The sequence below is a fragment of the Silurus meridionalis genome, chromosome 23 (assembly GCF_014805685.1).
Source record: "Silurus meridionalis isolate SWU-2019-XX chromosome 23, ASM1480568v1, whole genome shotgun sequence".
NCBI lineage: Eukaryota > Metazoa > Chordata > Actinopteri > Siluriformes > Siluridae > Silurus > Silurus meridionalis.
The window spans coordinates 918,033-932,189 of NC_060906.1; the positions used below are offsets into that span (position 1 = coordinate 918,033).

A 14,157-nucleotide genomic window follows, 5' to 3' on the forward strand; every position below is an offset into this window, starting at 1 on the left:
AGCTGCCATCAAGAGCCCGCATTTAATATGTAACATGTCATATAATCATATAATATATAATGTTTTATCTGAATGTTTATTTTCCACAGAAATGTCAGTGTTGAAAAACAGCTTCTGGCACTTCAAGGTGTGTAAAGTTTTGATATTTCTGCCTTCATTGTGTAAGAAAGTACAAGTTCATTATTACTGCATGATTCAGTTCTATTTAATGAGCATATAATGTGATAATGTGATCTGAGCACCTTTTCATTTCATTTTGTAAATTATTTTACAGAAGTGAACACCAGACAAAATCTGGAAATCCGAGTCCTGAAGTACACAATCAGTAGCTTGAGAAAAGCATCTGCTTAATCGAGGTACTTTCTTTTGATTACAGACGCAGACGTCATTGAACTGAAGTGAGAATTGTGACTAAATAAAACTAAATGTTATTTTTGTTTTTGATCCTCAACAGGAAAAACTCTTCAAACAGGGAAATGAGTTGAACAAAGGTAACACTGAAATCTCTGAGTTTCTGTAGATGTTGATGTAGAAGGTATTTGCTTTGACTGTAATAAATTGTTTGTCATTACAGAGAAAAAGTGCTCCTCCACGCAGACTGAGAACGAGCAGGAAGCTGACAAAGGTATTTAGATGTGACATGTTATAAACTATTTTCTAGAGGAGATACAGATTTATACTACAGTGGAACCCGGTTATGTCGAGGGCCTAGGGGACGCCAAAAAAGGTCGAGATAACCGATGATGGAGATAAACGAAAAACAATATGGCGGTAGTATATTAACATGCTTGAAATGTCTTTATGTGCATGATGTGCGTTAATAAATGAGAATGTGCATGCACGTGTTTTTGGAGTTTTTTTTACACAACAGCGTTGCGCGATTTGTTTGATGAAGGCATGCTATAAAAATGTACATACATGTTTGTTAACTGTCAGGAAACCACCTGCCACGCCCCCTTTGGCGGCTGTCAAACCTCCGCTTTCTCTGAAGCTCCCGGCTTCAATCACGCACACCTGGGACTCGTTTAGCATCATCACCAGCTCCTATTTGAACCCCTCACTTTCACACTCTCACCATCCGTTATTGTTGGTATATGTTGGATCACAGCGGTCGTTGTTCTTCTGCGGCTGCACAGTGCTGATCGAGATAACCGACGTTCAGTGGCAAATTTTTTCCCCCTTGTGCTCGAGATATTAGGGTTCAGCGACATAAAAAGAATCGACTTAACCAATTAAAAAATGCTAAGAAAAAGCGAGAATTTGGCGGTTCCACTTCAAAAACATTGACCTAATAGGGTTGGCGAGTTCACGAGGTCGAGATAAGTGGGTTCCACTGTACACTTGTGCTAAACCTATTTGTACATTTCCTCAAATGATCAGATGATCAGATTGAAAGTTATATTCATTAGGCAGAAATCAAACACGCAGCTTTGTTTTATTGTTTATTTTATTGTACATGTTTTATTTTATATTCATACAGACCCAAAGCCCACAGCAAAGAGAACTGGATCAGACATGTCACCACCCAGGAAAGCTCAAAAGCCTCGACTTGATGCTGCTTCACCTGATCCTACAAACACAACACACACAACACAATCTCTCATCTCCAGTGCATTAGAAACACTACAAAAGTCCTGTTCTGATGTTTTACCTACAGACAGGATTCATGCACTTCTCACAGGAACAAGTGAACTTCCTGTTCTGAGAGATGAAGAGAAACACGTCATTTCTGAGTTTTGTGTAAACGAGGTCAGTTCTTATCTTCTGTTTTATTTAGTGTGCATGTGATTTAAACACTTTATTCTTTAGCTGTGGATTTGAGTTTAAAATGTTTTAAAGTCGATCCATAATTCACTGGTCCTGGCAAATTCTGACTCTAGGTTTTCCTAAACCTGGTCTAGTTGTATATATCAAATAATAATTTTCTTCCGTCTTATTTAGTCCTTAGCAGAGACGTTTCTGTCTGAGATTTTGGAGAAGATCAAGGTGGAGAGAGGGTTTATGGGACATGATCTCCTGCAGTCTCTCTGTAGGGTTTATGTAGGCGTGTGTCAACAGAGGAGACTCTCACAAAGCACATGGTCTCGCCTACAGACTCCTTAAAGAAGGTGAGATTATACATATATATCATTACTTATCTACTAAAAATGATCTAGTCACTTATACAGAGAAGTCAATTGTGTGATCTAATAAATCTTTAATGTGATCTAACAATAAACAAAAAACAAATCTACAATTGGGAATTTTATCCCACACTTCTTTGCAAAAAATTTCCTGGCTGGAACATTCCAGAACTTTGATTCTCCTTTCCTGAAGCCACGTCTTTGTTTAATTTGATGTGTGCTTTGGGTCATTGTCATGTTGAAATTGAAATTCCTCAGCTTTCTTTCAGCGTTTTGACCAGCAGCCCCAAAGCATTATGTTAAACCCACTATGCTTCACTGTCAGTATGGTGTTTTCCCACATGGCTTTGGTTACTGACTGAATCACTGGCTTGCATATTTATATTATTTATGTTGTTATTTCCATCTTATATTTAACAAACCTGCAATTTCATACAAGTGTGTTGACTTTATCTATCCAATGTATTTCTTTTTATACAGTGTATTTACATCCTGTTGTTTTGTTGCTTTGCAGACTTTCTTGAAGCCCCCAAAGTGATTATGGTCATGATCACAGCATGGCCGAGTATTTTGTCCCATGAAAGTTCTTTATGCCGATCGATTCACGTAGTGAGCAACCGGAAAGCAAAGGGAAAGATATTTTACTTGCTCAGCAACTATCTGCACTGGGATGAGGTAAGTTGTTGATCTTTAGTGTTCCTCTCAGTGTCAATGTTTATTACTGGCAGGCCAGAACTGTCATCAAGCATCTTTTTTCAACTGGACTTTTCATGTATTTTACTGCCTTCTTAATCTACTTTTGATTTCCAAGTATCAGTGTACTCTAGTGGGACAAATTCTTTGTACATTTATGTTGAACTATGCTGTCAGTTAAACAGTGTTTTATTGCACTGGGTATTAAATAATGATGTATTTTTTGCCAGGAGCCTCCAGGAAACATCTACAATATGATCACCAGCACCCTAAAGTCTTTTCTGGAAGACAGCAGTCTGAGGTTCCTGGAGAACAGCTGGTATGGTTATGATCTCTGCCCTGCTACCTGGAACTACATCTTCAGCCTGGATCTTCTGTGTGCACAACTGGGCTGGACTTGGACCATTACCAATATTATCCGGTACTGAATGCAAAACATCAACATATTTCATTCTCAGCGTTTAAATACTTGAATCCAAATGATCAGAAATTACCGATTTTTTCTCTATAACATCAGCGCTGAGAGGATTTCGGTCATAAAGTTGATATTTAGGTGCCATTTTTATATCTTATCTTTAACACAATAAGATCTCAGAGGGAAAAACTGGGTAATTGTTGATATAGTGATGTTTCTGTGAGGAAATTTCTATTTTGCATTTATAAATGAAGTTTCCAGGATCAGTGCTCAGACACTCAGAGAATTCTGTAACTTTAGCTGTAAGTATTTCACCATGAGAGGGTCTTTTTAGGAAGTGGTAGCTCAGTGGTGAAGCTCTGGATTACTGATCGGAAGGTCGGGGTTCAAGCCCCAGGATCACCAAGTTCCACTTTTAGGCCCTTGAGCAAGACCCTTAACTCTCTGTGCTCCAGGGGTGCTGTAGTCATGGCTGACCCAGTGCTCTGCCCCCGGCTTTCTCAGTGGTGTAAAGTACATAAAGCATCATTACCATTAGGACCTAGTTCTTATTCCTGACTTTTTCCATTAAGGGTCAAAGTTCTAGTGGTTGTTTGAAACATTGCAAGTTCCCATTCTTGTATAAACTCATAATTAATCGTATACCCACAATGGCTGATCCATAACCACCACAAAGACCCTCAACATATCCATTTCTCCTCTTTTTTATTTACTAGGAAGGATCTTTGGCTGATCCTGAACACTTGGCTGAGGCAAGCAAGAACAGAGCAAACACCGTTCCGAGACGTCTGTGTAGCAGCAGTTTTCAGGCTACTTGGTAAGTTTACTGTAAATCCTGTTTCAGAGCAACATCTCACATTATTTCTGGATTCTTCAGCTTTTCACTTGTGGTCTTTGTCCTTCTCAAACAGGGCGACTTGGTCAACTAGGACTTAAGGAGAACCTGCCAATGTCATTTCAAGTTCTGGCAAAAAGCATTAATCAGTTTGTAACACAACAACTCTCAAAAGGTATTTCTAAAGCATTAATTAAAGATGTTTTTATCGACCTTTATCTTTATTCTCTGATTTTTAGTTTTGTGCTTCAGCAAGTCCTAATTTTGTATTGGATGTTGTGTGCAGGTATGCCATGGGAAGTGCAGCTCTCAGTCATCTATGCCATTCATGATCTGGCACCCAGCAACCCTGAAGCAGCTCTGAAGTCTTTGGAATCATGGAGGAAAAACAGCACACAGCGCGTTCCCCCAGCCGTCATCAAATGCATTACGCAAATCAGCTTCCTTTGTCGTCAGACCGAGTCAGAAATATCATAATCGTGATTTATCTCTAAAACTTTGTACATTCTGAAGACCCCCACAACAGCACAGAGCTCCTGGATTCTGTACCAGTCTTTGACATCGACAGCTTCGAGGATCTGTTTAAGCAACTTGAAGAGATGGAAAATGATTCAGGAATAGAGGAAGATGTACTTTAGTGTGCATGTTGTTTCACCATCTTAAATTTATAATAAATTCTAATTTAAAGTTTTATTTCAAGAAATAAAGATTTTGAATTTCAATCACGTCTAATGTCTCTTCATCACAGAGAGCATTCAATCACTGCCTCTCAATCACCGCCTGCCTCTTTTTTTTTCTTCTTCAAAGTTTTACATTGTTCTGATATCAGATGCCCCAAGAAGTTTACCTGTTGTACAAATTGCAGTTTAGACACAGAAGCTTTGTGTATGTGAGGATCCTCTATAATTATTTGGAGAAAGAGTCTGGTGTCATTATGCCATGGCTTGGGAAGTCGGGATGTTGTTAATAAATGTGAACTGATTTAATGTCATACAGTGTGTCTGTGTTCTACATTACAGTGGGGTCTGAGGTTCGGTTCCCAGCGTGTTGTTTCCTTACATTCTTTTATCCAGGGCCCAAAATCTTTCCACTGATCTCTCACACATTTAGAAAGTGATCTATGCAGAGCTGAACATCTCGCCATGAATGGTAAACAACCTCATGACGTGACGTGCACTGTGACGCACCTGGCAGGAAGTGGAATGCAGCTCTTTACAGCTCGTGCTAACTGAGCTTTGTTTACAAGAAATAAAAAAGAAAAGAAAAAGTGGACAGTAAAAAAATTGTTTTATTTAAGATTGCATGAAGCACAGATGAGGAAAATATTCTTTTATTCTTTAATATTCTGATTTAAAGTCTATTGTAAAAGTTTTAAATAGTGTAATAATGTCTGTGTTTCCAGAGATCCGAGATTTTGTAACATCTCATTTTTTGAGTCACATGATACGTTTTAACAATATTTGACTATATAGTTGTGTATAATTTGGGGATTTGTGTTATTTGTAATTCGAAATTTGGTAATGTTTGTTTATAACTTGGTTTATTTAAAAAATCAACATTTGATTTAAATTCCCTTTAAAAGTGTAGTACAGTGTAATTCATCGTGATACCGCTAGAGGGAGCTAAAGTTTAGTAGAACATTACTGCCATCTACTGGACATCGAACACTTTTTAAAATGAAGTGGAAGATTAAACAGTACTGTATGATAAAGAAGTGTTTAAATAAAGACATTTATGTGCAGGAAGACCAGATGTAATTATTCTTACTGTTTGTGTTTCATTTATAATGTGACCCAGACAGCACCTATATTTTATACTTTCACTGGAAACAATTTAAAATAAGGCTACTGTTTAGATACAAGCCGTGTAACAGACACTGTCTTTCATTAAAGCCTGTGTAAAGTTCATTTATGGCTTATAGACAGGTGCGGCTTATTTATGTTCAAAATAAACATCTTTGTCAAATTTAGTGGGTGCGGCTTATTATTTATTATTTATATATATATATATATATATATATATATATATATATATATATATATATATATATATATATATATATATTTGGGTGCACTTAAGAGTCCGGAAATTACGGTAGGTTTTTGCTAAACTTTTTCTACTTTAAAACCAAAGAAAATCATTGACACTTTTCTTTCACGTGAACAAGCTTTTTTCTTGAAGAATTAACTTCAATTAAAGTCCACAGCAGTGTTTCTCTGCCCAGGTCCAGCGCACCTACAACGCGGCCCGCCCAGGTATCGTTCACTCCAGCACTGGTGCCACCATCACTGACCTTTAAGATCTCGACCGAGAACCGCTTCGCCCCCTCTCCGCGAGACGGAACACCATACCGTGATTCTTGGAGATTCCATCGTCCGGCATGTCCACGCTACCGGAGCCAAAGGTAAGGTGCACACTCGCTGTTTTCCTGGGCTCGTGTTCTCGATGTTGCTGCGCAGGAACCCGCGATCCTGTAATTCCGATTAAAATCAGTCTGATTGAAAGATTTGGCGGTGGACTTATTATTACAGTGCTCCAGTACATGTGGTGCCTCCTCAGCAGTACTCAGTCCCTCCCACAGGATTCAATACATGCTACACTGTACTCCCTGGACCTACTACCCCAACAAATGGTTGAAAAAAAGTTCATCATGCCTTTCCAGTCATCCTTACAAAAAGGCTGGTTTTCTTGTAGGATGTTATGATCCTCACAGCTTACATGTTGGTCTTTAATTGAAACTGATACTGTTCTTATTAATGTCGGCTGCAGGGATGTTCTACTATAACGATCAGGCCGTGTACAACCAGACTCCATTCCCAATGGTCCCTCCACTGCAGCAACATCCACCTACCAAGAGGAAGAGGAAAACGGTGCGTGTGCTTACTCTTTGTTTCTGTACTGGTACATTTACTGAGTAATGAACCAATTTATCTCTGATCATGTGCTATTTGTTTCCCATTAAGATCGTTGTCCGAGATCCTAACCAGGACAACAAGGACATCACCTAGGAGATCATATCAGAAGCTGGCAGGAGTCGGAAGCCCACTCTGCCAGTGGGAAATGTCTTTTCTGTCCCTATGCCTCTGCAGGTAACAGTCACACACATTCATAGAGGAAGCAGATTTTTCTGGCTAATAGCTCACCAGTCTTCCTCCTTATATTTACCTGTATTACCATTTCCCTTTTCCACTATTTTTTACTCATGTGAGCCCGGTCCTGCACAAGCCGTCACACCATTACACTACAAATTCACAGTAATCCTGGTGTTTTATTATTAATTGGGTGTGTTTGTGTGTTAGGATAAGCCAGAGCTCACTTTCCAGCAGTCTGACTTTGACCTTGAGCCAGTCTCAACCACAGTCGAGAATTCCAGTGTGTCTCCTGTGTTTGTGGAGCATCTGGCTTCAGCAGAAACACCAGCAGGTGAGATCGAAGCGCAGGAAGCCGAGCCGCTGAAGAACGAACCCGAGCCCAGCTCTGAGGATGAAAGCAACGATGGGGTCCTTTCACCTGTCGAAGAGCCCAACAACAACACCATGCACAGTGAGAACTACTTCTTCTGACTCGCACACTGAATGAAGAGGTAGAGTTGAAGAAGGCTGAGGATGCCTGGAAGCCTTCCATGAAAAGAAGGAATTCCACAGAGGACCCCGAAACCCAGAAAACTGAGGTTAACACATGACTCTGCAGTTGCACACTGTCGTTGCAGAAAGATCTTCATTTCACACTCGCTGTCTGTGCAATAAATCGGTCTGTTGGATGCAGATATTATTTTAAAATACAGTTGTGCTGATGTTGTGTGTTGCGCAGGAGCTTTTCCGGACGGTGTTTCTTTAACAAACTGACTGTGTGAAAGAGGCAGATGTAGAGGACAGGGTGGTATGGAGACGGATGATCCGCTGTGGCGACCCCTAATGGGAGCAGCCGAAAGAAGAAGAAGAAGAAGACAGCATTACAATTGGATGAGTTTATATCTGAGACAGAAATAGCCTTAGCAAGTCTGCCATCTGGTAAATCACCTGGACCAGGATACAAAAAATCTTAGCCAAAACTCCTGCCATCTGGAGAAAGTTCTGCCTTGTGTAATTTCACCTGACCAGACAGGCTTCATCAAGAACAGATACTCTTCTTGTAATATTGGGCGCATGTTGAATGTTATATATAACCCATCTCTATCTGACACTTCTTTAGAGGTGGAGGAGCAGAAGGTGGAGAAGCAGATGGTTGAGGAGCAGATGATGGAGGATCAAAAAAGAACAGACTGAAGTCCTTTGGACTTTTGGAGACTTTAGAGAATGTGAGAAAATGTATAACTGTGTGTAGATAATCAGGTAAATTATTATTTATGAGTCTGACTTTGTTGAAGGTGTTTATGTCTCACCATAAATCTGATTATCATGAATCACACAGCACAACTTACTCAAAAGTCTAATGCCGAATGTTTCCTGTTTTTTGTTTTTAACCTAAAGAAATGTAAATGAAGTGATGAACACACTGGATGTTGTTGTTCTGTAGACAGTCACACTGCTGCTGAGAAATCTGGACTGTATTGTGGATGACGGACGTGTACGAAGCATTCCTGAGATTTGGGACTGTCCTCACTGCACACGTCATTTATAACTACTGATCCTTACATTTTCCTTCTTTCCCAGTAATTTGGGGTTTCCTCCCTGTACTCAGCTGGAGTATTTTCTGAATGTGGAGAGCTCTGATGGAGAACGGATGCTCAAAAGGCATCGGGTATGTGACGTTTTCATCTCCTGATGAGGCTCGAGTAGACATCATGGAGATGAACGACAGGGTGCTGGGCAGCAGGACTGTGTACTTAAGTCCCTCTTAGACCACCAAGGGACGAAGTCACGGCATGAAGGTAGAAACCATCTCACCTTCAAAACCCTGCCCAGACCCAAGACCCAACGCCAACAAGAACATCCATCCACAGAGTGAGTCAAAGCCGTCCGATTAGTTTTGTGTTAAGTGCAGTTAAAGATTTAAAACAGAAGAGAACTATTAATGTTAGCAAAATTTACCTTCTGATTAGATGCTAATATGAGATGATTGTCTGCATCTACAGATGTTCCAGTTGCAGATCCTGAAAAAGAAAACCAGCAGCAGTGGAACAGGCGATTCACACCGCAGCCTCTCAGACTGGACACACAGGAACGATTCTGATTCTATTTCCAGTGTGTTTTATAGAGACTTTCATGATCTGGAGCAGGTTTTGGTCACAGCTGTGTTTGTTTCAAATCAAAGTGCTTCATTGTTCATTCACCAGTGAGACCAGAACGTTGATAATAAAAGAACACAGCTGTTCTGTTTATATTATAGGATACAGACAGTGCTTGTTGCTTTCTGTATCTCCTCACTCACCCTACAGGTAGTAGTGCACAATGGACGGTGCAAAGGATTTGGATTTATCTGATATTCCTCTCTGGATGAAGACACTAATGCCATCAGAGAGTTGAATGGAAAGCTGGTGAGCAGGAGGTCACTGTGTATCACTATGGCTGAGCAGTGGACAGGGAGCAGCCGCCCCACCAAGCCCTACCTCCATCCATCCAGGAACATGCAGTGGTTCCATCTACAGCGTAAGTCATACTGTCCTCATAATGTCCTACAAAACTTTACTAAACACACACATTATGTAAAGTAACACATCTCTGTTTTTCTCTTTCAGGTCATCGTGCTGTCGGTCTGGATTCATTATTTTATTTATTTTATTTCTTTCTCTTTTTTACAGAAATAGTTATTACTGTAAATAAATATGTAAATAACTAACAGTAATGAAGGTGTTTCATTATTGATCATTCATAAAATTCCCTCTTAATACATGAGAACTTTCATTAGAACTGAAAGAGACGGCGCTGTGAAAAGAGAACAGTAATAACAGAGTTGTGTTCGTGAAAACCCTGGAAACAGATCATGTAAATACACGACTCTGACGCTGACACCATTTATTTAATGGATGAATAAAATTGAACTGAAATAAATTTGAATATTTAAGCTGTAATACTGCACTGTATTTAACATATAATATCATTATTATTATTATTAATATTAATATATTGTTATAATTTTAAATGTATTGATAGATTTTTTTTATCTTTATATTTTGATGTTTAATTTCAGATTAATTTCAGTTAATGACATTTTTATTGTATTTAATTTTAGTGTCGGTTTATGTTCTAATCTCTAATATACACTAAAAGATGATGATCAAACTCTTGATGTCACCCAAATGAGGATGGGTTCCCCTTTTGAGTCTGGTTCCTCTCAAGGTTTCTTCCTCATAACATCTAAGGGAGTTTTTCCTTGCCACAGTCGCCACGGCTTGCTCATCAGGGACAAATGCACACCATTCACCATCACTGTTGATTTGTGTAAAGCTGCTTTGAGACAATGTCTGTTGTGAAAAGCGCTATACAAATAAACTTGACTTGACTTGACTAAAAGCCTTTATATTTATAAATGTGTATTTGAATCACAGATATTAAAAAATGAATAATATGTAAGAAGATCTAATATCTACCAAAAGAATCACTCAGTGTTGAACTGAGGTGTTTGAACATTTATTCCAGCTCATAAATCCTATAAAACATGCAGCATTAAACATGAACTTCCAGCAGATGAACATCCCATAATACTGTCTGGAAGTGAGAAATGTACAGGTTGTTTTTACTCCATACACATGAACTTACTTTGATCAGAAACACAATCATACTCCAAATCAATTAATCAATAAAGTCAATAAAAGAATCCCAAACTGCTGTGTGTCTTGTCCTCGCTATTAATGACGTCATTAGAGCTCCACTACTTCTAATGACCTGCTGTGACAGTGAGCTCTAATACACATCACACTGCCACCTACTGGTCATTTATGATTTTGCAACATTCAGCACATGCGCAGGAGAGCACAGATGTGATGTTGCAGAAGAAGGGCGGGGCTTCACTGTGTGACGTCACAGTAGGACAAGTCTGTATAAGTCAGAACACTCAGTATTTCTCTGATCAGTTACTGTGAGTAACGAGACAAAGTTAAGAATGGAACTGGAAGAGATTTTTCAAAGCATAAGAGAAAAGAAATCTAAACAGGCTGCTGAAAAGAAGGAGGCACTGAAACACACAGAGAAAGTAGCAGCAGAGTTGGATTCATTTCTTAATCTGATAAAGGAGAAGAGAACACCAGAGATAGAAGAGAAAGACATTCTGGTACAGATGGTACAAGAGCTGGAGGCTACTTTGGCCTCTGAGCGAAAGGACCGGAACAGGAGATAAATGAGAGAAACGCCACACACCTTCAGAACATCACTAAGCTCCTGTCTTCACTGAAACTCCATGAGGAACAAAAGAAAATTGTAGAAAGTGAGAGAGAAAGCTGGGCAAGAGAACAAAAACAACTGCAGGAACGTGTTGCTCAGCTTGAGGCCACATTAAAAGAGAGAAAGGAAAGAAGGCAAAACTTGACATGGAGGAGAGGAACAAGTTACAGCTCCAGACCATCACGGAGCTTCAGGATTCCCTGAATTACTGTAAAGAAGAGCGGAAAACTGCAAAGAATGAGAGAGATTTTGATAAGAGAACGAAGACAACTGGAGGAACAAGTCGCTAGGCTGGAGGCCATTCTTAAATATGAGAGAAATTATTGGGAGAAGAAAAGAAAGAAGGAAAAGCGAGTCATGAAGACGAGTAATAACTTACAGCTCAAGACCACCAGGGTGCTCCAGGATTCCCTGAATCACTCTGAGGAAAAGAAGTGTGCAGATCATGAGAGAGATCATTTGAGGAGAGACAGAGAGCGACTGGAGCAACGTCTGGCTCAGCTGGAGGCCACTTTAAATTCTGAACAAAATAAATTTGAAAAGGAAAAAGAGATGATCAAACTAGACATGGAGGAGATGACCACCAGGCACTTTCAAACCATCAGAGAGCTGCAGGATTCCCTGAATCATTGTGAGGAAGAAAAAATTTATTTAATGAGAGACCGAGAGCGACTGGAGGAACGTGTTGCTCAGCTGGAGGAGACTTTGAAATTTGTACAAAATAAATTTGAGAAAGAAAAAGAGAAGGCCAAACTAGACATGGAGGAGATGATCATCAGACAGGTCCAAACCACCAGAGAGGTGCAGGATTCCCTGAATCATTGTGAGGAAGAGAAAATGAAATTAATGAGAGACCAAGAGCGACTAGAGAAACATGTTGCTCAGCTGGAGGAGACTTTGGAATTTGTACAAAATAAATTTGAGAAAGAAACAGAGAAGGCCAAACTAGAAATGGAGGAGATGATCACCTCACAGCTCCAAACCACCAGAGAGCTGCAGGATTCCCTGAACCACTGTGAAGAAGAGAAGAAGATTGCAAAGCATGAAAGAGAAAATTTAATGAGAGACCGAGAGCGACTGGAGGAACGTGTTGCTCAGCTGGAGGCCACTTTGGAATTTAAACAAAATAAATTTGAGAAAGAAAAAGAGAAGGCCAAACTAGACATGGAGGAGATGATCACCTCACAGCTCCAAACCACCAGGGATCTCCAGAATTCCCTGATTCACTGTGAAGAAGAGAAGAAGATTGCAAAGCATGAGAGAAATAATTTAAAGAGAGACGGACAGCGACTGGAGGAACGTGTTGCTCAGCTGAAGGAAACTCTCAAATTTGAGCAATATAAATTCAGGAAAGAAAAAAAGAAGACCAAATTAGACATTGAGGAGATGATCACCTCACAGCTCCAAACCACCAGGGTTCTCCAGGATTCCCTGATTCACTGTGAGGAAGAGAAGAAGACTGCAAAGGAGGGGAGAGAACATTTGATGAGAGACAGAGAGCGACTGAAGGAACGTGTTGCCCAGCTGGAGGAAACTTTGGAATCTGAGAGAAATAAATGGAAGGAAAAACTAAAGGCCAAACTACAGATCATTCACTTAATACACAACTTCTTCAATAATTCATTAAGAACAGGAAATGGCAGCAGTGGAGAGCAAAATATCTGCAAAGCTCTGGGCAGGTTTAGATTCAGCATGTGAGCACATGTTATACATATAATAAAGTACAAAAATATATCTATCTTTATTGTAATATTTAATAAAAATTACATGTTTAAATATAGTGTGTGTTTTGTTTCTATTATTAAAGTGTTGAACATCATTTACATTCAACTAAGAATTAAAATCCACATGATAAAATGTTGGGAAAATGTGACAAAAGTAAATAATATTAAAATAAAGGTTCTGTTTAACTACAGTCCAAATCCATCCTCAAAACTCCCGTTCTTACTCCAGAATTTCATGGAATCACCCAAGGTGTTGATGAGAAACCGTCCCAAGCTGCACAGAGTCGCCTCCAAGAAGAGAACACTATCCAGAGGCAGACCTGGACGAAGTGGGAAGATCCACGGAGGGGAGAGGAGCAGGAACACTGGTCACTGGAGCCTCAGTGTGGGATCTCTGGGATAAGAGACGACCCACCACACCTCCATCAACAAACCTGAGTGAACGTGTGAATGTGAGGGGACGACAGCATACAAATATCCCCGTTCGCCAAACACTCTATATCCATGTTCCCTCCAGATCTGCGCCTTTACCTGAAAAAAATAAATCTACTGATCAAAGGCTTGACTAAATGAATACATTTTCAACCTCGACTTGAACACTGGTTGGAAGGCTGTTCCATAACTGTGGGGCTTTATAAGAGAAACATCTGCCCCCTGCTGTAGTCTTCATTATTTGAGGAACCAACAGATAGCCAGCACCTTTTGATCTAAGTAGGTGTGGAGGATCAGACTGGTACAGAAGTTCACTCAACTCAACTAAAGCGTTACAGTAGTCTAATCTACAAGTAACAAAAGCATCAACTACTGTAATTTCTGGACTATAAAGTGCACCCATGTATAAGCCGCACCCACTGAATTAAAAAAAAAGATATATTTTTAACATAAATAAGCCGCACCTGTCTATAAGCCTACACTGAAACTAAACAACTGAACACAGGCTTTAACGAAAGACATTGCGTGTAACACGGCTTGAATAGTTCGAATAGATCAAATAGTTTTGGATTAAATGAAGACTTTAGTGAACTAAACAGCACTGAATTCTCCTTTA

At 39.7% G+C, this 14,157-nt stretch overlaps 1 protein-coding gene and 1 long non-coding RNA gene across 2 annotated transcripts; both read left to right on the top strand.

The window, feature by feature from the left end:
* Positions 1-331: 331 nt before the first annotated feature.
* On the top strand, positions 332-1,682 carry LOC124376851. The gene is made up of 4 exons (XR_006923901.1): positions 332-356; positions 455-491; positions 575-625; positions 1,481-1,682. It is a non-coding gene; the product is annotated as an uncharacterized LOC124376851 (long non-coding RNA).
* A 380-nt stretch (positions 1,683-2,062) lies between these two features.
* Positions 2,063-4,682, top strand: LOC124376822 (little elongation complex subunit 1-like). Its single transcript, XM_046836108.1, has 6 exons — positions 2,063-2,108; positions 2,638-2,798; positions 3,047-3,237; positions 3,948-4,048; positions 4,143-4,241; positions 4,353-4,682. Exons 2-6 carry the CDS (start codon positions 2,664-2,666, stop codon positions 4,541-4,543), a joined length of 717 nt encoding a protein of 238 aa, XP_046692064.1. The 5' UTR covers positions 2,063-2,108; positions 2,638-2,663; the 3' UTR covers positions 4,544-4,682.
* The last annotated feature ends 9,475 nt before the right edge of the window (positions 4,683-14,157 follow it).

Excerpts from the sequence above, each read along its gene's own strand:
- LOC124376822 (XM_046836108.1), top strand. The coding sequence starts at position 2,664 with ATGGTCATGATCACAGCATGGCCGAGTATTTTGTCCCATGAAAGTTCT. Across the intron at positions 3,238-3,947 it reads ACCATTACCAATATTATCCG|GAAGGATCTTTGGCTGATCC; the intron begins GTACTGAATGCA and ends TTTATTTACTAG. Across the intron at positions 4,242-4,352 it reads AACACAACAACTCTCAAAAG|GTATGCCATGGGAAGTGCAG; the intron begins GTATTTCTAAAG and ends TGTTGTGTGCAG.